The 23,467-nt window shown below is 38.6% G+C and overlaps 2 protein-coding genes across 7 annotated transcripts in view; one reads left to right on the plus strand and one right to left on the minus strand.

Moving 5' to 3' along the window:
• Positions 1-15,545, plus strand: part of LOC123872306 (rho guanine nucleotide exchange factor 10) — a 62,618-nt gene extending 47,073 nt beyond the window's left edge. For all 6 annotated transcript variants that reach the window (XM_045916511.1, XM_045916512.1, XM_045916513.1 and 3 more), the window contains 9 exons: positions 4,734-4,893; positions 5,715-5,944; positions 6,468-6,590; positions 7,262-7,411; positions 7,883-8,081; positions 8,625-8,839; positions 9,176-9,445; positions 9,595-9,771; positions 10,243-15,545. In XM_045916511.1, the coding sequence (XP_045772467.1) occupies positions 4,734-4,893; positions 5,715-5,944; positions 6,468-6,590; positions 7,262-7,411; positions 7,883-8,081; positions 8,625-8,839; positions 9,176-9,445; positions 9,595-9,771; positions 10,243-11,865 (3,147 nt within the window). In that variant the 3' untranslated portion in view covers positions 11,866-15,545. The remainder of the gene's footprint in view (positions 1-4,733; positions 4,894-5,714; positions 5,945-6,467; positions 6,591-7,261; positions 7,412-7,882; positions 8,082-8,624; positions 8,840-9,175; positions 9,446-9,594; positions 9,772-10,242) is intronic.
• A 313-nt stretch (positions 15,546-15,858) lies between these two features.
• Positions 15,859-22,788, minus strand: LOC123872510 (coiled-coil-helix-coiled-coil-helix domain-containing protein 10, mitochondrial-like). Its single transcript, XM_045916830.1, has 6 exons — positions 22,617-22,788; positions 22,396-22,540; positions 19,376-19,587; positions 17,725-17,863; positions 16,926-17,142; positions 15,859-15,944 (listed from the first exon to the last, which is right to left on the minus strand). The coding sequence occupies exons 1-6, from the start codon at positions 22,664-22,666 to the stop codon at positions 15,934-15,936; spliced, it is 774 nt and encodes a 257-aa protein (XP_045772786.1). The 5' UTR covers positions 22,667-22,788; the 3' UTR covers positions 15,859-15,933.
• Positions 22,789-23,467: the final 679 nt, after the last annotated feature.

Below are 23,467 nucleotides of genomic sequence, written 5' to 3' on the forward strand. Positions count from 1 at the left end.
TTATTGTTGTTTTTAGGTGTCACCTCATTTCTGATGTGATGTAGAGACTCCGAATATGATCTTCTGCATCACTCTGCTGAGTGACTGAGCTTTCTTATTAGACAAAAGTTGTTAAACAGCAAATTCCATTTAGCAGGTATTACTTTCAAAGTAAATACCTGCGTCCTTTACGGTCACTTACAATGCAGGTGAAAGTGTTCGCATTGAACATCAAAACATTAAGAAAACACGTTGACATTTCAAAATCTAGCCATATAAAGGCAGTCGTGATGAGAGAGGAAGCTTTGAAATTGATAGCAATTATAACTGATATTCACAAACGCAAGTTACGTAATCCATCTAATGCAATTGATGCAAATGTATCTCTTTCTATTAAGCGCGGTGTATACAGAACTCGCGAGATTGATTTTTCATTTGGTAGCATTTAGAAAAATCATTTAGAGAAAAGAGGTCAGTATGTTTATTTGTCATTTGATAAACGTCACCATCCTCAGATAGAGCGATCCTTTAAGTATTGTAGGGAAAGTCATCTTGTTGTGAAGGAATTATCAGGCATCGGCATACCTGATAATTCCGAAATGAGATTATGTGACGTGGCGAAGGCAAAAACCGAAGATTGTGACCCTGTGAAAGCGTTAGATCCTGCGAGAGTGAGAAGAACGGTATAGATGCTCTCGAAATGTGCTTTGTGTTGTAGTAGAATGCTGAGTGTCCTGGAATGAATTTCAGACAAGTTCATTCTCGAAGAACTAATCAAGCGTTTGTCCTTTACGTCCACTGAACAAGCTCGCATCCTCTTTCTTTGGTCTTGTATCTAGTTATGACAATGTTACCATAGCGCGTCTAGTGGTTGAACAATTCAAAGAAGAGTGTACGGGACCAGAACATGCGGTAAATGACCTCTAAGATTGCCAGATCAAAAAGGCTGCGGACGTTTCCTTGCTCAGTGCGTCGTGAACAAGGAAGGCAGCTGTCAGAAAGTATGGTGAAGGATAGTCGAGTGGCACAACCTTTCATTATACATAAGCAAGTTTTAAGACCAGGGCTGAAACGACTTAAAAGAAGAAGTAAAGTTATTGTGTCCTAAGTCAAAATTAGCCGAGTATTGTGGCAAAGTCTCCACCACTTCTGTATAAACCGCGCCGCAAACGCGGAGGTGGGACTTGACAGGGGGCTTGATTAAACCGTCACTTGACAGTTGCAAAACTGGTAGTGTTAATCCAGTGTTTATTAATGAGATTAGTTCTAACTTCTAAGAGCGGCTCGAGGCGTGTTGCAAATGAATTTGTTACGTAATTACGGACGATTACTTGCGTTCAGGGTGAAAGGTGTTCGGATAAGTCGATGAAATTTTACGGCTCTCTTATAAATCAATTCATGTCAGACTACTTTTTGCAGTGAATATTAATGATATCGGCATGTTTATTGACTTTGAATTCATGTATTGGGCGATGATTGCCTGTCAAGAATTTGATCATTTGTACCTACTTACCTTTTTTTTTTGTTTTTCTTCTTTTTGAATGTTTTGGATGTGTTTATTATCGTCTACATTTCTATTTTACATAATAACGTTTTCAATTTATATTTAGTATTTTTAAAACGTGACAAAAATTTAAAACTTCTTTCTAAAACTGACTTCCGTCTTCTATTGAGTAGTTTGAAATAACCTCTCCATTCTACAGAAAAGTTTCTTATCCTAACATTGTTGATTGTAAAGGTGCTTTTAAAACATTTTCAATGCATTTCTTTCCTGCTCATAACACTCCGTGTAATCGGATACCGTGTTCCGACATATTGTATTGAAAACACATGCAATTTGCAAAATAAAGAGGCGTCACATAATGAATAATAATCCTTAAATATAAAGCTCTAGTTAGACATAGCCTGTGGCGGCAACAATGCGGTTCTACAGTAAAAACGTCTTAATAAAGTTTCTCGTACTAAAAATTTACAAAGAGCCTTTATTTCACTTAGAACTAATTGTAGCTCTTAATATAACATGTCAGTACTCTACTACCCGTTCGCAGATCCGTTCAGAACTGTAAGGAACTCAAGAACAGCAGTTACAATTTTTACAAATTTTCAATTCAAATTCAAAACATTTTTATTCAATTAGACTTTTACAAGTTCTTTTGAATCGTCAAAAGCATCTACCACTGGTTCAAAGTGCCTTTCCTACCGAGAAGAACCAGCAAGAAACTCGGCGGTCGCTCTTTTCAATGCATTTCTAGAAGCATTTTCTAGAAGCCCTGGAAAGCCACTACTGTCGCGCGTTGTGTGCGTCCAGAACTTTAAATGTGTGTATTTTAAATGCCTGTCCCACTTGTATTGTTCGCTTACAATTTACATGCTATGAATTTGCATATTAGGAAGTGGGACAGTTTTAATAGGCTCTGTTGGCAATTGGCATGTCTGACCGAGGTCAACATTTGTCAGGGTTGTCACTTGTCAGATAATAAAAATGTTAGCACAGATAGTATGAACCAGTATCACCAAAAAATACAAGAATGAAAAAGCTTATTAGCTTTAGATGATCGTTATCCGTTGGTTGTCTCTTAAAATAAGCCATTTCCCTCTTATCTTATAGAATCAAAGTAGTACTTGGAAATTCTGAAATTTAGTAGATATTAAAGTTTATGTAATTTGTACGAGTGGAAAAATTATAGACGACTATAATTTGGATGAATGAAATTATTTTGGAGTCACACTGATCATGCACCTAAACATTAAGTTAGAGCAATCAATAAACTCTTTCTTTGGCCTAAATTATTATTATAAGCCCATGCGTAAGTCGTATCCGTTTGACAACCCTAGCACTTTGAAATGGCATCGCATGCTTTTATCCTTAACTAGTGTTAGCATTCTATTGTTTTTATAACTAGGTAGACGGTGTAGGTTACACACATACTTATTTAAAAATAAAAGTTTGAAAAAAGAAAAAAACCTTCACTCAATAATACATACGTCAAGACTGTTTTGTTATATTGTTTATTTTATGTTGTGAGAAAAATTAAAACTAAATTTTACGAAGGAACTCGTGTCGTTTAATTATTTTATCATCGACGCACTGAGGATTCCTTTAGACGGTATATACACATTTGACCTAATTTCCGAATTGTGTTCATAATATTGTTTTATAGAACTCTTTGTTTTTGCTTCAGTTAAGTTTAATATTTAAGTAACAGATAAGTACATATTTTTTTCTTAATAATCAGCTATGTACCTATATTATACAGTACAAAAGATTTCTTTATGAATGATGACCATTTGGGAGGAATATTTTACGTAATAGGTACCTAGTTATAGAATAGGTATAACTTGTGCGTTATAACCTTGTACTTACATACTTAAAGATATAATACAAAAAATATATACTTAATCTGAAATGACTTTAATATAATCATTAAGCTTCTAGACATAATTTACTTAGCTCACGTTATAAATGTTATTTTCAAATTCTTAGATGTGCACATTACGTATTTATGAATAAACCGACGTTGTAATCTAGTGGGAACACCGTCGCTGGGAGTTGATTCCACAGTTTGCATGTGCGTGGAAAAAAGGATCTGGCACAGGTCGAAGTGCATCAGACACACAGGTGGTGAGGGTGGAATTGCTTGCGGTGGCCCGGGCGTGCGGTTATGCCAAAACGACGTAAAACACGCTGAAAAAACGCTAGTGTGTAACCACTCCAGGAATCGCAAACGTTTCCTCACGCATCGTGTATTTCAGGCTTAAGAGGGTTCTCTCCGTCACTCGTTTCGTACCATTTCATACAATCGTAGTTCCAATTTCATTTGAATATTAAGCAACCAAAGTCCATGAAATTTTGCAGACATATTCTAGAAACTAATATCTATGTCTGTGGTTTTCCAGATTTCTGTTAAAATATTCGGTTTCAAAGTTACGCGGTCTTAAAATTTTCATACAAATCTTTGAGCCCCTGCAATTTTAAAACTACATATTTTTAGAAAAATCTAAAACACCACAGACACAGATATTATTTTCTAGAATATGTCTGCAAAATTTCATGGACTTTGGTTGCTTGATATTCAAATGAAATTGGAACTACGATTGTATGAAATGGTATGAAACGAGTGACGGAGAGAGCCCTGTTAACGAACCCCATGTTGCTTTGCAGTAAGCAGGCAGTAAGACAAGCTAATGTTTTCACAGTCAATAAACACGCTAAGTATTCTAAGAGATGACGCACTCAGCTCAGTCGAGTTCATAAGAGACTTTATTTCCGTATTTATGCGACAAGGTGAACTTGCCCATATTTTAAGATGTCTTTTTCAAAATTCTGAATATCATATTTCATGAAAATAATGGTTTGAAATATAAGCAAAATTACTGAGGCCAAACTATCTGAAATATAATATCCCTTTACTTAATACTCACGTAAAATATAATCTCTTATAAAAATATAATGAACAACGCAAAATATTTTTTCTTTATTCAAACCCATATCAGATTTTTTTTTTCAAATATTTTATCTATAATATAGAAAACGTCAAAGTTTATTGCAGTAGGTACAGTATTTGGTCGAAAATCTCATATTCAATTTTTTTGTGATATATTTATGTATCTAGTCAAAATGTACAAAAGGCGAACCATGTAATGATATTTCTGTTTGTTCTACCAGTCAATTCTATCACTTCAAATAGATTAATTTCCAAGTGATAAATAAAATATAATAATAAGTAGTACAATCAATAATTGTTCTCCCACAGGATTACAAGAAGCCCCTAGAAGAAAGCAGTCCGGCAATATTGAACGCAAGCAAGATCCAAACACTATTCCACCGCTTACCCGACATCCTGCAATGCCACCTGCATTTCCGCACCGCGCTCGCAGACTGCGCACGCACGTGGGACCGCGACGAAAAAATTGGTACGTCTGCCAATCCGCACTTGGCCAGCGTGGTAGATGGCCATGGCCAAAACCTTCTCATTCTTAGAGGTGACAAGTTCTCTGTAGTGAGCCGGTCATAGGTTGATCATGCTGATGATGACGAACTCCAAAAATGGAGTGATGAGAGCCTACTGGTTAGACGTTCCTTCTATTCGGAGTTGTGCGTTTTATGCAATTAAATATCACTCGCTTTAACGGTAAATGAAAACATCGAGAAGAAACCTGCATACCTACCTGAGAGTTCCTCATAACGTTCTCAAAGGTGTGTAAAGTCTGTCAGTCCACACTGGGCCAGCGTGGCAGACTATGGCCTGAAGTTAAACCCTTTTCTTTCTGGACAGTACTCAGTAGTGGACCGGCGATGGGTTGATGATGATGATGATATTTGTCGTAACTCCAAAATAATATTTGTGCTACCAATTAAGGTTGTATCTTCAGTATTACATCCCTAATATAATTTCGTGATAACAATACCAACTAATATTATAAATGCGATTGTGTGTCTGTTTGTCGGTCTGTCTGCTAGCTTTTCACGACCCATCCGTTTAATCGATTTTGACGAAATCCACGTGGATGAAGTTGTGGTATCATCTACTAAATAGGCACACAGATAGCAAGCATCTACAGACGAACTCATCATGCTGCTTTATATCCCCAAAAATCGGAGACTTCCCACGGACTTTTTAAAAACATAAATCTACGCAGACGAAGCCGCGGGCATCATCTAGTTGATAGTAAAATTCAAAAGCAAACAGGTAAAATCTTTTAGTTTTATTTCTAAGATCAATTTTCCTTTACAGGCGAGGTCTTCCTTAGCGCATTCTCGAAGGCAGTGGTGCTGGACGTGTACTCCGACTTCATCAACAACTTCTCGGTCGCCATGGAGCTGGCCAAGATGGAGTCGAAGCGGAAATCGGCGCTGGCGGACTTCTTCAAAGTGAAGCAAATCAGTGCTCACGACAGGCTTTCCTTCTTTGGTCTCATGGTCAAACCGGTGCAGCGGTTTCCACAATTCATTATGTTTTTACAGGTTAGATAATATAAACTTTTTATTTCATCATTATCATTGTGAACCCGGTAAAACCGACTGTGGACTTTGTGGCACTGAATGTAACAAAAGTGCCCTGTACATTTGTATGAGGTTAATAAATATAAATGAAAAAACCGATAGTGGTCTACTGCTGGATATAAAAGTCTCTTGTAGGGACACGGTTTTGCGCCTGAATCCAGCGGTTCTTGTGTGATGTCAGTTGTCTGTCCGTCTGTCCTTCCGTCCGTCCGTCCTTCCGTCCGTCCGTTCATCCGTCCGTCCTGGGGCTAGAAATTTTGACTATATCAACAGGATTTTAAAAAACCTGAACCGACCTGTATGACGGCGCGGGCATCATCTATTTAGGATCGAGGTAGCTTACATCCCAGGTATGGGCATATGCTACTTTTTGCTATAGAAAATCAAAGAGTTCCCACGGGATTATTAAGAACCTAAACTAACGCAGACGGACCCACTGGCTTCTAGTTTTTCTATGAATAAAATTGCCTTATCTTGGATGCAGGATCTCTTAAAACACACGCCGCCTGGTCACTCGGATCGCGTCGCTCTACAGCGAGCATTGACCAGATTGGAAGCCTTAGCTGACGCCCTCAATGAGAGAAAACGTGATGCTGAACGAACGCAAGTAAGTTTCCCACTGCTTTTAATGACTTATTCTTTCAGAGCATTTGATGATTAAAAAGTCTTTATTTCTCTTAGTAACATTATTGGTGCCTTAAAACTAAGGAACGGCAACTAACAAGTACAACTGTACAAGGTTTTTGCATGAAACAAGAAATAGTCTTAGCTCCTGGAAATTGTACTAATGTAGCAATCAACCTAATTCACCAAACAGAAGTGGAAAAGTCGAGCCTAAATAAAAGACTGGCCTAGAATTGGCGCAATGATAACAATGTAATTTTATTAGTGTTGAAGTTTTCATAAGTTTAAAACAATTTTTAATATGTTTAATGGATCATCCGAAGAACATTATTATTGGATTTAACTTTGCATTTTAGAGTTCAATCATTATTTTATTATTGCTTTCTAACTGTACAAACTGCAATGTACCTTTTTTCTTGGATTCATTTGTTTATTGCTTCCTCGCAAATTAAAAAAAAAAGACTGTACGAATCTAAGACAAAATAGCAATTTACAGCCTCCTTTAGTTTAAAAGTACTCCTGACGCCTTGCCCTTTTAACTTACTTCGAAGTACTCGGTTTCGCCTTGAACTTCCAATATTATTCGGCTGTCAATTCTTTTAAATCAAGTCTAGGCAGTAGCCAGTAGGTAATCAATATCTGTGTTTGTTGTAGGCCTTCCGAGCAGCACTTAGGCGGCTTACCCGCGGCGGAGTGGCGGGTGCGGGCGGCGGCGGCGGTGCCGCTAGGTTCGGCGCCGCGAGGCTTCTGGCCTCCAGGGCTGACAAACGGCATCTGTTGCGACAGGACGACCTATTGCAACTGGTACGTTTATATCATTTTCTTTTTTATCTGCTAAAACCGACCAATCGTACAAAACAACCTCATATAAGTTGAAAATAGGCCTAATATTGGGTAACTGATGGCCAAAATTTAAACAACCCTTGTAGTCGTTTAGGTCATCTCTCAAGAAGAGCCAAATGTTATGTAACATTTTGAATCCAAAATATTCGAAAGGAAATTACAACAGTTTTGTTGAGAATTACGTCATTATAAACTTGTTTTCGAACCTGATGGCTAATTTCCATGATTCTAAAAGCCGCAGCAATGTTCTGTGGCAATTATTGCAAATGCGGTGTTAATATTTTCGCCGCTTTGAATCTTTTTCTATGTAAAGACGTCCACACACTATAGTTACTACACAATTTTTTCGAATTACTGTAGATTTTTTTTTGGTATAGACACAGACATTGTTGATAATACTTTCAAGAAGTCTCAAATCCCTAACCTTTGCAGGAGTTCAACCAATCTGGAACGCTGACGAAGTGCAAACCACGTCGGTTGCTGCTCCTCAATGATCTCGTAGTGTGTGTATCGGTGGGTGCGGGCGGCGATGACACTGAGCGGCTGGGGCTGAAGTGGGCGCACCCCGTACAAGATGTCGAGGTCCTGGACACTGGGACTTCGCCTACCCTTAGTCGGGTACTTGCTCAAGGTATTGTTTTTTTTTTCTATTCTCATTTAAAGAGCTGAGTCACTAGAGTGCCTTTGTGGCTCTCGTAAGTCTATATAATATTATTCAAATACTTAAAACTAGATCTAATAACTGTTTACATTATATTTATAACTATTACATGGGGTTATTCAAGGGGTGTATCAACAAATTCCTGTAAGGCCGGCAACGCATCGGCGGTTCTTCTGATGTTGCAAATGTTCATAGGCGGCGGTAATCACTTAACATCAGATGACCCGCCTGCTCGTTTGTTCGCTATTTTTTTATGAAAAAAAAAAATACTTTGACAATGCTTTCTTAACGAGGTCTAAGAGTGGACGAAGGGCTTGCTTTCTTCATTTCTTGGATGTATTTATTAAACGTATGGAATTCTTCCGTGAAATGCAAAATTTTATACTTCTAGAATCCGCAAATATAAATTTTGGATGTTAAAATGCGTATCATGAATTTAAAAAATTGTCTTTGTTGTGATGCCAAAAAATTAAAAGCCAATTCCATTAATGACACTAGAATTTTTTTCTCCAGGCATGAACAGAAGTGGAAGCCTCCGTTCAAGTATAAGCAGCCACGGCAGCACGTCCACTGGCGACTCCCTCTGCAACGAAATGTCCGCTCTCATGCACGACTACGAGGCCGTGTCGAGGATGGCGGACCTCGCTGCCTCCTTGAAAGCGCCCTGTCCAGAACTATCGCCAGATTTGTTCCGATCGCTATTGCAGAACATCCAGCAGAGTATACAGGTTAGTGGACCAGTTTTATATCCGAAACTCCATTGTTAAAACTGAAACACAGGACTTATGTGCAAATAGCTAACGAAGGATGTCCACTAGTGACTCGCTTTGCAATGCCTTTCTCATACATGATCGGTTCCAGTCTAAATCTAGTGCTATTATTTTCCACATAACATTGTAAGGGCTAGTAATACGTCAAGGTTTGTCATTTCAATTTTTAGGTGTTGTCTCAAGTGACATAGTGTGAATAGAATTAGCCACATCTTCATAATATGGAATTGTAACTTAGATAACTATTTGAGCTTTAGATTAATTTATTGAACTAGCATTAAAACATTGTTACAGAAAAAAGATGACGAAATGGCATGGGTGGACTCATGCTGTTTACAACTAACGATCCGCGGGCGAGAAGACGCGGTGACGTTTAGAGCGACGGAACCCGGCGCGCGCCGAGCTTGGGCCACGGAATTGAGGCTAGCGCAACTGGCACAGGCGAGAGCGAATTGTCCTGCGTGGAGGTTGCCTGCCTCACTGCCATCGCCTCACGCATTGCCACACAAGATGCCGTTGTTTGTGGCAGCCACACCTGTGTACTCATCGAATAATTTAACAGAGGTTAGAAAGAATTTTATTGCGTTTTACTTGATGCGGTCATGTTACGTTTGGAATTTGTTAGCGTATCTATGTTGTGTTTAAAGCGCGTAAAAATTTCGCTGCGTGCCATTCGATTATAAAGCATGTTTCACACCCGTCTCCGTTGCCAGGTCCGGTGCGGCTGCTTCTACACGTCATCGGGCAGTCCGCGCGGCGCGACCATGCGGCGCGCGCGCTCGCTGCTGTGGGTGTGCGCGGGTGGCAACGGCAGCAGCCACGTTGCCGTGCTGACGCATCGCGCCGCTAAGCTCAAGACCCTCGTCACGCTCGACCTGCCCGACACTAAGGTGAGTGTGAACACGCCATTATGAATGGCTTAGCTAACAACCAGTCCCGAACGAAAATCCACCTGAATGAAATGTAAATTTTCTTGTAAATATCTTTTTGAACATCCTTTATTGTGCAGTCTATGTGTAGAGAAAATCTACATGCGATATATCTCAATATTCTAAACCGCTCTTGCTGTTAGGAGGTCAGTTTCTTTAATATGTGTAGATTTTTACATGTAGTTCACGGTCCACCTTCACAATGCAACTTTGTAACTTGCATGCATATAAAGATTGACCCATAAGAATGTTTTCAATATAAGTGATTCCAAAACCACCTAGCGATTAAACCTTTAAAGACATTCATTTACGGCTGCAGCTGAAGCCCGGGAGTTTAAATTTTCCGCTGCGGCTTTTATTATCAAGCTAGCATTACTGTTTCATAAACTACTGTGTGATAAGGTTTTTAATCATCCGACCTTTTATTTCCAGGTAACGTCAATGGAGTACGCGAAAGGACTGCGACAAGTGAACACGCTGTGCGGCGACACAGTGTGGCTCGGCACCGAGGACAAAACCATCATCATCTTCTCCGGCGTCGAGCCCGAGAAGCAGGAGAAGCTCACCGAGGTAACCACCGTGGCGGCCGTCACGCAGATCAAGTTCCACTGCGACTCCATGTTCGTGGGCCTCGCCAACGGCCGAGTGGCGGTATACCGCCGCAACCACGACGACTCGTGGGCCCTCGACGAACCGCTCGCGATAGAGCTCGGCGACAAGCCCGTGCATTGCATCCTCCCCGTCGACGGCATCATATACGCCTCGTGCGCCAAAAGAGTCTTCGCCATCAACGCTTTGACAGCCGAAATCATGCGAATCCTCGAATTGAAAGGCGAAGGCGATCGTTCCGTTAAGTATCTCGCGCATTCTGGAGTGGGATTATGGGCTGCGTTCTCCGACTCTACATACGTCAGCTTGTACCACGCGGAGACGTTCGAACACTTGCAGAATATCGACATCGCTGCTGACGTAGCCAAAACTATTGGTGCTAGAGAGGGAAGCAAACCAGCTTATGTGTCAGCGTTGTTAGCTGGACAGGGACTCCTATGGGTCGGAACAACTGCGGGAGTTAGTGTTACCGTGCCGCTCCCGAAGTTAGAAGGACTGCCGCTCATTGGAGGTCACATAGCTGTGTCATATCACGCCCATGCGGGCCCCGTTACATTCCTCCTATCCTTGACTGCAGAAACACAAGCGGACGTCAATGTAGTTAGACGCAATCTATCCAACGCAAGAGCTCTAGCCGAAACAGTTCAGGAGCTCAAAGAAGAAGAAGCGAAAGAAGATAACGATAAGCATAAGCTGGAAAGGCGGATATCAGAAGAAATGAGCCCGTACCGACCGCAGCGCGTCCAGTCCGCAGTTATACGTAGAAAGAAACCCGGCGATGTAAGACTGAGTAAGACGTTACCGAAGTGTGCCAATTTGAACGCGTGTGATGTTTATGGACTGTTCGGAGATCTTATGTTCGTTAAAGACTGTGTTGGTGAGGCGGATGTGAGTGGTTCGGGTGGGGAAACTCTAAGGCGGAGCGATCCCGAGTTAGCTGCGATCCCTTATCGAGTCAGTACGTTAGATAGGCGGCTGAGGATGAGGGCGGGTAGACCGCGAAGTTTAGATTTATCTAGTTGGTCCGTCGACTCGCGAGCGTCTAGTCTTTGCACGTCTTCCGGTAGCGAGGAGTCTATGGCTTTGCGCGGTGTGTCTCGAACTAGTTCAGGCGCATCAGGCGCAGCGAACTTAGCTCCCATGGCTGCTTCCACACCCGATTCCTCTTCAGGAAAAAGCAGTGCCTCCGAACGATCAATATCCCGGAGCGATTCCGCAACAGCCGCTCCAGAATTGCGTACCAAAAGCAAAAGCGCGGCTCGAAGTCTTCGCGGTGCTGATTACATCGTAGGTGATAGTATGGCTCGGCGGTCTGTGGTGACGGTGGTCGGGGGTCGCGGCTACGTGGACTGGCGGCAGACCGCAGACGCGGCCGAAAGACCTACGCCAGCAGCCGACCCTAACCCCAAAGACGCACATCTCATCCTATGGGAAATGCGCATGTAAACTAGTATTACGCATGTGAACATCCACATGAGAATTTAACATTGAAGCGTTTTAGGCTACGTCATACAGACTTGAAAACTTTAAAGTTTCAGATAAAAAATGGTGTAGTAACAGGGTCATACATTTGATATGAAGACTTGCACACTTGTCATTGGTCAATCTGTACTGAAGTGTATTGCAACAACCCATACTGTAGTAGTATATCTGCACCTTATGACATTCATTTGTAATTATTCGATATTGATCTGATATCGCTATGTAGCCTTATGATGGCTTCTTACAAATTGTAAATAACCAGAGCACCTGTAGATTACTGTAAATTCAATGTTGAACACTAATTAATGTATACAGATTTATTATAGTATTGCTAACATATCTATGAATCTATCGTTAAAATTGATTTAAGCGTCGATCCGTGCCTAAATTGAATGAAATCGCTTTGATTAATATAACAGAATGTGAATGAAAAAAATTTACACAGAGTGTAAATATTGTGATAAGCTTTAAATTATTTTTGGATGTTAGGGCCTATACTGTTTGCGACCCCTATTTACAATGGTTTGTAGTATGTAATTATTACGTCCAGGTGCATTATTTTTGTGATTTTTTTTTATTACTATATTGTTCATATTACGTAAATTCTGAATGGATACATTAATTCATGTATTTTTTGCTAGTTATACATTTGTTGGCATGTCGTTATGGAAAGTAGCAGTATCTTATAGCAGACATATTTTGGTCAAGTTGTATTAAAGTTAGGTAGTTACTTAAAAACCATCATTATCACCTATCTTTATCTCTGTTGCTCGCATACAATTATTGTATTACTATGCTCTCGCTCGCTCTTTTGACACATATTTACCAAAACAAAAATATACACGTCGAATTGAGATTTCGTCCTTTTTTGAAAGTCAGTTAAAATTCGCATTATTCTAGAAGTTATAACGTCCCTACAAAATTGCGTCCCAAGTTAAGATTACATTATTAAAATCATAAATCACTACTGTTTTCGAACAAATTCTCAATTTAATATTCACAATACCAATAAACTAAAATGTAAATCATACCTTGAGCTTTATGTAATTTTTGTATTTAATAATGTAAACCGCCATATTAACAATAGAATAATAATTTTGTTACGTGTAAATTACTGACTAAACAATGTAAAATAATTATTGTAAAAAGAATGTTTCGTTTATAACTAATTATTATTGTTCTACTTTTAATTTTCGACTGGTTAATTTGTTTAACCTTTTAATAGAGAAACCTAGTGGCCTTAATTTTTTTATTGTATTAAATAGGTAAATGATATAAAGCGGAGTTAGGTCTGGGTGTTAAATATTATGCAATCTTCACACTATCAAGCATATCATCCAATTTGCTTGAAGCTTTTAACTTTCAAGATCATACAATTGTATTTTAAAAAGTGAAGACAAATTCGTATTCGTGGGCGTGACACATACGCGTAGCGACGCAGAGTACATACAGTCCGACAAGGCTCTTTTGGTGTGTGGCCAAAATCGGAACTAAAGCCGTCGTCTTGAGAAGTGCACTTGTTGATAGTTTTTTGTTGGCATAAAGCTACAACAGCGCCCTCCCTCAAGTGCCAAAAGAGCCTCGTCGGACTAGATATTGGTGCAGAGTTTACGCACCTTTTGACATTCATGAGTGTGCTTGAAAAACTGGCAAATGGCAAATTGAAAGATAAACTTTGTGTGTGGGATCCATTAAGCAAATTCACGGGTATCTGCTATGTTGTACGTATTTAAATTTTCCAGTGTGTGATTATTATTACGGCATTCGTTTAAGCTTTATTGTTAGACATAGTTATGTCGCTTTAAGAATTAGACTGATTTAGCTTAAGCGTTTAAACGTATTTTATTAGTTTAATTTAAACTGTAAGGCGAATGTACGACATTTCGAACGAAAAAAACTCTTTAAAGAACATCATTTAGCGATCATATGTTCGTTTTGGGCTACATTTGTATGGCAATAAGTTAGCGCCACTTTTTTTTATAAAATTTTTCACATGGTTACCTACAAAAAAAAAGCATTAAGATTAAAATAAAAATTGCATTGTAATATCAGGTTTTGAAATTAATACAAATGATATTTTTTTTTCCATTAGCGTCAAAGTAGTAGCCCAATTTGATAATGCGATGTTCTTTCAGTAAACTTAAGAATCTAACCAAAATATTACTTTGTATGTTTTTTTTATTGCGAATACATGTTAGTGTGGAATTTCTTGATATTAAATGTTGCACAAAACTAAAGGTTGTTCTGTCACAAAGTGATGTTTTGTTAAAAGCTTGGACATCCCCTAAGTTATCAATATTTTTTTTGGGTTTTGTTCTAAATCAGTGATTTTACTCGACCCAGTATAGGTGCTATATGAACAGAAAAAGGCATTTTGCACTTAATTACATTCAATGACTTTACCTTATAATAAGTTTTATTTGAAAGTTAAAAAACATTTTTTAGTTCCGCCTACATAGCTATAAAAGTAGGGCACTTAATGCTTTTTCTTATAATAATACAACCATGTTAAGTAAAATCACCCACTTAGGACTTAACCTAAGTTTACAGAGTTAACGTTTGTATGTAACAATTTTATTACTGTTAGGACTTACCTGTCTGTTATATCTCGAATTTTGCTCACGTCAGTCAGTACAAAAATAGAAGTCTGTGATGAGATCCTAAAGGCCGGCGCTCATATGGCAGAACGCAGCGCAGAGCATGCCTGCATAGTTTTCTAATCGCGTGACACATTATGCGAATTTCTACCAGAGAACACGCGAGACTGCGCGCGGATGCGCGAGTATCCGCACAGTTGAATTTAGATATTATTTCAATGAGGACAATGTCGATAGTAATTTTGACTGTAAAAAATGCTCTGCGCTGCGCTCTGCCATATGTGCGCCGGCCCTTAGACGATGACTTTAAAAGGGCTATTCGTATTCATGTTTCCTACAATATAACTTTTATTTATTAAATACCTACTCCATTATATGATGTAATATACACCCTCCGCCCCAATTTGTTAATTCAAGTTGAAAATATAGCTATTTTAGAAATCTGTGATAGAAGCGTCCCTTGGTTGTATGAGTTAAAAAAATCTGTTACATAATACAACAATCTCTTACTATTTCCTTGTAATTTATAAACGGTCTTTATTAATATTAGTTATATTACGATGGGTCTATGACACATGTTATAAAACATGGATTATAACGTTTCATTGTTGTATAACATTTATGTAACAAAAGTAACATTAATCTGGACGCGCCTAAAATGAAAAATACTCTGTATCACAGATTGTATTTAACTATTTATACATCAAAAAGAAATTGAATACAAAATAGTATATATTGTGCCAAATTGTAAAGTATTAAAACTTCCACTGTACAGAGAAATAATAATTATTTTATATTGTACATTACCTTTTCAATTTTATTTATATCCTCAGAATGAGTACCTAATGGTAAAATTATAATTTTTCTTTATGATGACTGATATTAATATGAATGAGGAGTGTCTCGAATATTTACAGGTTATATAACACAAGAAACCTCAATTTTTGTTTAGTTTATAAAAATATCTAAATTTTTACACTGAGAAACGTCACAACATGTATGTAATAAGGTGTAAATAAATTTTAAGTTTATATGTATACACCTGTATTTTGTGGTTTTATTTTTCCTTATTTACCTACCTACCATAAAAGTTAAAATAAGTACCTGTCTGTGAGTGATATTATTGAGCTGATAATATTACAGTTATTTTGTTTTAAACAATGGCCACTTTTTTAAGTTTCCTGTCTGTCTGGAGTTTGGACTCAAAACTGCTAAATCTATTTTGATCGAATTTTAGCATGCAAAAATTAATCTAGGCTACTAATTCTGTTAAAAAAACAGTCACGATCAAAAGCATAGATAACAGAATTTACTCAGTGGTCAAAAGCCTATAAAATGTAAGCTAAGAAAAACAACGATATGTTTTGAATTTATTTATTTGTGTACCGGCAAAACTGCTGTATTTCATTTTGGGTGGTTCGAGGTATAGAGGTGGTTATGGCAGACCTGAAAAAAATAGATAAAATTCCCTTTCAAAGCTCTTCCTACTAAAAATGTACTTAAGGCTAAGGGCCGGCGCACATATGGCGAGCGCAGCGCAGAGCATGCCCGCGAAGTTTTCTAATCGCGTGACACATTACACGAATTTCTACCAGAGAATGCGCGAGCACGCGCGGGACTGCGCGAGTATCCGCACGGATGCACAATTGATTTTAGATATTATTTCAATTAGGGCAATGTCGATAATATTTTGACTGTGAAAAATGCTCTGCGCTCCGCTCCGCTATATGTGCGCCGGCCCAAACACATTTCTGTCAACATAAATCGTAGACGTGTGTTTTTATTAGTAAGGGCCTAGTTACGAAAATAATGTAAAGTACTTACATTTTTTGAAAGTTTAGTATGACCAATCGAGTATTAACAAGCCATCTAACGTCTAAGTAAAGTGGACGTAGGCTAAAGGCTTTGTAGGTAAGTAGTACTGAAGTACTAAGCTTGAAGATATATGGAACGCGACGCCCGTGCGACATCAGTTTCCCCTCGAATTTTAATATGGGTACTTTCATGTGAATAGGCATCTTCTAGGCAAGTGCGCTCACTTAGGCTGCATTATCACTTGCCAGCAAGTCTGATTGCAGCTAAGCCCTAGCCTATTTTGTAAAAACAAACTCATCCGAGCGCAACGTACTGATGCATTTTCAATACTGAAATATGAGTTACTGCTGCGGGTCTTGCGGTCTAGATTTCAAACATTTAGGGTCAAAACACACGGGTAAGCGGTCCACTAGCTGCCTGGATTGCCTACTTTGCTGAAATACCTATACGAGAACGAACCTTTCAAAAATACCAAACGTCTGGTAGAAAACCTGCGAATTACTTGCTTGGCGGACTTTGATCTTGCTACCTACCTATATACATATACATTAGCAAACATTGCGAACGTAATAAATACATATAAATAATGACGTCAATTATAGTTGAACATACGATATCGTCGTTTGCATTCTTTTAGCGCTTCGCTAAATGCTTCGCACTCCTGCAAGTTTTCGTGGTTTGTGGCGCACTGCAGGAACTGCGCTATTTCGTACGCGCAAGGTCCGCTAGGCTCTGTTCCCAGCTGGTAATTTTGCGGTAGTGAGTGCATTACTTCTTCCCGGCGTCGACCAGTAAACATACTTGCTATCGCTTCTCCTGCTAGGTGGCCCTAAAATTATAGTAATATTATAAAATATAAAGATTTGTTTGTTTATATAGGTACTTACTTAAACTCTGAAAGTAGCTGCTGAACCGATTTTGATAATAATAATTCTTTCGCAGCTCACTACCTCTTAGAAAGCTATTTTACCGCCTCACTTCGTATAACCAAATAGATCAATATCTCCTACTGCAGGTAGGTAGCTATAGTAGGTACGCGACAGGTTGCAATGGCAATCGCGGTATGAGGCGGGGGAGGGGGAGGGGAGGATGTCCCGCACGTCATCCGCAGCGGGTTAGCGCGGGGGCTGTGTGAGGCGTCCCCGCCCCGGTTGCTATCTCAACCTGTCGCGCACTATAGGTACAAGACCAGCGATCTTTTGGAACCGAACTGTAAAGACAACAACTAAGGCTTTAGCGTAGAAATCATGATCACAGTATAAAAAAAGGAACCTGTTTCATGACAATCTGAACACAATAAGGTTGGTAAAAAAAATGCCGTGTTAAGCTATAGAAAGTCTCTGATAAGCATGTCAGAGGCTTGCCAGCAAAACATACATTAAAAAAAAATGGATTAAGTAAAATGCGTTACCATAGTAGTGCCAACAGTGACTCCCCCCGCCACCGCAGCCGCGTCTCTGAACATGGAGCGGCGCGGCATCGGAGTCACGATGATGTGAGGAGGGTGCGCCGGCGCATGCTGGTCCGCGCGCGAGTAGCGGGAACGACTACTGCTACTGGGACTGCGTCATAAAATATAACATTACACCAATCCAACTCGGTTGGGAAGCGTTTGGAAAGCTTCTTGATGTCTTTTTGTTTAAAATTTCTCAGTGCTTGAAGACCAAAGTCGCTCTGTTTGAAGACTTCGAACAGTGCGTGTTGGCAGTCATGGCATACCTACCTAATATGGATCCGAAACATGGTCGCTTATAAGAAAGCTCAGGTCACTCAGCGGGCGATGGAGAGATCTGTGCTCAGTTTCTCTATGCCTGTATGGTAGGAAAACCAGAGTAACCGACATAGTTCGAAAACCGTTAGACGTTGGGGTTCCGGATTGGGACGTCTAAGGAGCGTCTCCCAAGGAGCTAGAATGGTGACCTACGAATGACCCCACACTAGGTGGACGGACGAAGTCGCAGGGAACCGCTGAATTCAGGCGTCGCTCGTCATGTGGACCTGTGCCCTGCCAGGCGATTCAGAATATTCGATTCGGTCAGTTAGCGTTCGATATGTATTTTTCATATTCCTATAACTTACCAAATCGAATATTCTAAATCACCCGGCTGGTAGTGAACGTCTATTGGTCGATGATGATGATGAAGACACAACGGTTGAAGGCTTGGTTCTTAAACGACATCTTGAGTTTGATTTCTGACGATTTCTGTTTTACCAATCTTCTATATCTATTAATATTATGAAGAGGGAAGATTTGTTTTAATAATTGATAAACTCTAAAACTTCTAAACACTACACACTAATAATTAATTCTTTCACCATTAAAATGCTACTTTAACCAAAAGTAACAGAGGTTACTATGTAATATTACATAATCGTATCAAATTCCATTCACACGAAGCAGGATGGATCAGCTAGTAAGTTATTTTATAATAAAGGCTTGGTTGCACAACTGAACACAACTCCATGAAGTTGTAATAAATACAAGGATAAAGGATTGAGGCGTTTGCACTGTGAAGCAACCAAACTACTGCAGTCTGGATTATGCTCTGCAATGTGACATTACTTTGTATAATTCCTTATATTATTACAACTTCAGAGTTGCATTAGATTTGTTTTTTTCTCTCAAATACCTACTTGTTTAGTTCTGTCTGCAAAGAAATAAAACAATTGATTTTTGGTGTATTGTCTTTTATTTATAATTAAAAATATCACTAGAAATGTAAAATAAATGGGGCATTTATTTCTAAATTAGGTCATTATGATAAAAATAAATCTACTAAAAATTTTTAATCATCAACATTATAAATTGAGAAATTAACTAATAACTATAAAAATTACTTGGCAAGTGTCTCATGTTGAAAAAATGGAACGCTTGAATTCTGAGGTAGCCTTTAAAGCTGTCCAACTTATGAGTGTATAACTTAAATAGCGACAACAGAGATTTGTTGGATATTATCAACATAGTGTTTGGAACAATACAGAATGTGATAGATGGAAATATTTGTATGAGACACCTAAGTATTTTTTTAATTTAGATGTGATTGTTGATTTTGCATTGACGCAGAGCCTCGTTAAAACCTTCGCACAGGGTAAGGTCGTGCTGTTGTTGGGCGCACTCAATGAACTGCTTGATTTCCCAGGCGCAAGGTCCCTGAGGTTGCTGGTTTTGGTATTGGTTAGGAGAGGCCTGGGCCGGCTGCGCGGGCTGCTGCGCAGGCTCGCTGCTGCTGCCTCCACTGAACAAGCCAGTTAAAGCACTACCAGCAACATGGCCCTAAAACAAGAAAGAGATTTCATGAATAGTTAGAATGAGAAGTAAAATCACACTTAATATTATAAAGGCAAAAGTTTGTATGTTTGTTACTCCTTCACGCAAAAACTACTGGACGGATTGGGCTGAGATTTAGAATGGAGATAGATTATACCCTGGATTAGCACATAGGCTACTTTTTATCCCGGAAAATCAAAGAGTTCCCACGGAATTTTTAAAAAAGTCGCTGGACTTAGCTAGTCTTAAATAATAGCAAGTGTTTTTAGTTTTATGCACATTGTACACAAAAGTTACAATAACTGCAATGGTTGGGATTGCATCTGCATTTTAGCCAGTACCAAAAGAAAGTCATGAGCCGACTGTAATTGTCACACTGTAACGAGTATTTATTCATCCAAGACTGTAACAGTCAAACTTTGGTGGATACATGACCTAGAGGTCTGGGTGTGTCAGTGATTTATTTACTTTGAATCAAAACTACTGGTTATTTCTTATGAGGTTATTTCTATTTTATCAACTTACATACATGTTTTACATGTAAGTTGACAAGTGTAAATTAAAAATTTATAACACCCCGACGATCCAAAGTATTTGAGTTTTCCAAAACATCATTTTCAAATAAATAATTATGTATTTAGGCAACATCCATCTTGACAGCTTGACATTTGTCTATTGACATAATATTATGAACCTAACGGGCCTAACGGTTATCTAACCTTCTTTTCTACAAGAAAACTAGAAAAGAGCTGATAACTCTAACGGCTGAACCAATTTTTTTAGATTATAGCTAAGAACACTCTCGATCAAGCCACCTTTCAAACAAAAAAAAAACTAAATTAAAATCGGTTCATTCGTTTAGGCGCTACGATGCCACAGACAGATACACAGATACACAGACACACAGATACACAGGCACACAGATACACAGATACACACGTCAAACTTATAACACCCCTCTTTTTGGGTCGGGGGTTAATAAAATAGAGCTCATGCCAGGGACAGTAGATGTAATACTTAAAATAAAAGTAATCATATTATGACTAAATCAAAATGGCACTGCAATTTGAATGCCCTTTCTAATAAATCAGAGTCAGGGGATGGAGAGTTATGAATTCCTGAGGTAAGAGTCATGGATTTCGAGTCAGTTGGTTGGCCATCTATACTAATAAATAAAATTGGAGTGTCTGTCTGTGATTTCATAATAACTACCTCATAATAAGCTCAAAAAAGACTAAGCTGACTGATGCATTGCAACAAGCATTACAGTTGAAATGGAGATGGACAGGACACCTTGCTAGAACAACTGATCAAAGATGGACTCTTGCAACAACAACATGGCCTGGTCCTGCAGGAAAAAGACGAGTGGGAAGACCAAGGTCACGCTGGTGTGATGATTTAGTACCCATAGCAGATAAAAACTGGATAAAAAATGCAAAAGATAGAGTTAAATGGCAGAAACTGTGGGAGACCTATACACAATGAGGGATTCTTATCAATAAAATAAATGTATATACACTAACACTAGCATATTTTACTAACATTAATTAGGTTAAGAAACTAAATTGTAATAGTTAAGATTAGACATAAGGAAAAAATTTGTAAGGTAAGGAATAAATAAACGTTTAATAATAATAATAAAAAAATAAAAAACTCATATGGTTATTTGAACGATACCATAACTGAATCACACATTTTTTTAATTTTTGTCTGTCTGTCTATTTGAACGGGCTAATCTTCGAATGGCTGAACCTATTTTGACTTTCACTGACAAGTAGAGGATTAGCCAAGAAGCAACAGAGGCTACTTTTTAACCGACTTTCAAAAATGGAGGAGTTGTATTTTTTACCTATGTACACTGATATCTCCGAGATTTCTGAACTGATTTGCGTAATTTTTTTTAAATCAATAAATGAACTTTGTGACATTGTTCCATTAAAAATTTGGAATCCAACTCCTCAATCCTGTTGCTGCAGGGGACCTGACCACCAAAATTGATGGGATTTAGAAAATGTTGGTTATAAATTATTGATATTGAAGATATCTTTGCCAAATGTTTTTACGTGGTACAGAAACAAGTTGCATCCCGGAGATGGGCTATTATGGAGAGGCTAATTTGTCCTAAGAAACCAAAAGTTCCTCTGGGATTTTTAAAAACCTAAATCCATGCGGGAGAAGCTGCAAGCATCACCTAGTTCCAAATATTGTTTTAACCTTCTACGAGTCCATGTTATATTTAAGGATTTTCACCTTATTTTTAGTTTTACCAGAATAACTTATTTAGATTTAGGGGAGAAGAAAATTGCGCTTTTTATTCTTTGACTGAGGGAAGTTTTTTGGGAATTTCCAAAAAAAAAAAAAATCCATGCAAACATAGTCTTAAGAATCAGGAGTAGGTAAGTAATTTAAGAAATCATTCAATATCATTAAGGCAGAGACAAATTAAACAAATTTTAGCCAAACACCTGGTTTATTCTAATCTAACAGGTACAACACTTAAAATTCCTTATGTACATTGCATTGAGGTAAAGAGACATAAATCTCTATTATTTTAGGAAATTTTTCTAATGTTTACAAAAACCATTTTGTGCAAATCATGTTTACATTATTGTCACGATAACGTCAAACAAAACACGTGAGTCGTATGACTACGAATATTGGAACATCGCCAACAATGAATAATAGTGAATATGAAGACATTTGTGGAAATACAGGCAAAATGTTACGCAATGTCATTTTTCTTTCCTTGAAATCGACTTAAAATTATACGTAAAAAGCAAATATTATGTTACGTAACTGAATATTGGAACTTACCACAGCTGATCCTACGGCAACTCCACCGGCGGTTGCTGCCATTTGCCCAAACATAGAAGGCTGCTGAGGCTGGGCAGTAGCCATGGCTGGAGCTGACGGAGGAGCATGGGCTGGTACGCTGCTCCGTTGCGGTGGAGGAGCAGCCCTGAAAAAACAACCTCTTAGGTTATCGGATGCACTAATCAAATTACAAATAGGTACATCATGCAAATAAGATTTACCTTCGCTGAGGAGCTGGAGGCGGACTTGCTGATCGTCCACGTCGAGGCATTTTTAAATAATTATTACTTTATAAATGCTTTTAAAACTTTTCACTTCAATCTCACACAATATATTTTTTCAACTGCGATTGGCAGACGACTGACACTTGACAATGACGTGTGACATTTAAATAATATTGAACTTTATTCGCCAGATTTCTAGAACGTTTAAATTTAGAACCACCTCTCTATTTTTTCTGTGGGTAAGAAAAGGATAGTATTATAAAAATAAAACTACAAATCAGTTTGGCCAATATAATAAAATCTATAGCCGGTGCCAGTGGCAAACAAACACCATAGCATCAATCATCAGCATCGGTAAACACCATTGTAAACACTAAACAATAAATACCATGTAAATATGATGTAAATACCACAGCTGGCTTGCCTGCTATTCGAAACGCTCCACAGCTTTGGCAAGATCAAAATACTCAAACCGTTAGTGTAAACGCTTGTTGTAAAGTTATAAGCACGTGAGCATGTGGATCCGGCATAAAAAATGCATCAGGCATCGAACGATTACTTTGAATCGATTACAGATTTCAGATTATCAGCTTTTTTTTTATATTTAAACTTTACAAGGCACCATTTCCACGGGCGAGTGAATCGCGGCAATAGTCTCGCCGTTCAAACAGATACAACAACAAAGTTCGATACACACAGCCATAGATATGTATGCAAACAGCTACCTATCGCCGCACAGTTTTACGATCCTAAAACTGTAATCGCTGCGAGTGGAGATTGGCCCAAGATTGTACCTATCGAATTTTATCACACGGCGACATTAATCGCCTAACGCCGCGATCAGCGAT

Source organism: Maniola jurtina, chromosome 15 (assembly GCF_905333055.1).
Source record: "Maniola jurtina chromosome 15, ilManJurt1.1, whole genome shotgun sequence".
Lineage (NCBI taxonomy): Eukaryota > Metazoa > Arthropoda > Insecta > Lepidoptera > Nymphalidae > Maniola > Maniola jurtina.

Excerpts from the sequence above, each read along its gene's own strand:
- LOC123872510 (XM_045916830.1), bottom strand. The coding sequence starts at position 22,666 with ATGCCTCGACGTGGACGATCAGCAAGTCCGCCTCCAGCTCCTCAGCGA. Across the intron at positions 17,864-19,375 it reads GAAGGTTTTAACGAGGCTCT|TAGTCGTTCCCGCTACTCGC; the intron begins GCGTCAATGCAA and ends TCCCAGTAGCAG. Across the intron at positions 17,143-17,724 it reads TCACTGTTGGCACTACTATG|GGCCACCTAGCAGGAGAAGC; the intron begins GTAACGCATTTT and ends CTATAATTTTAG.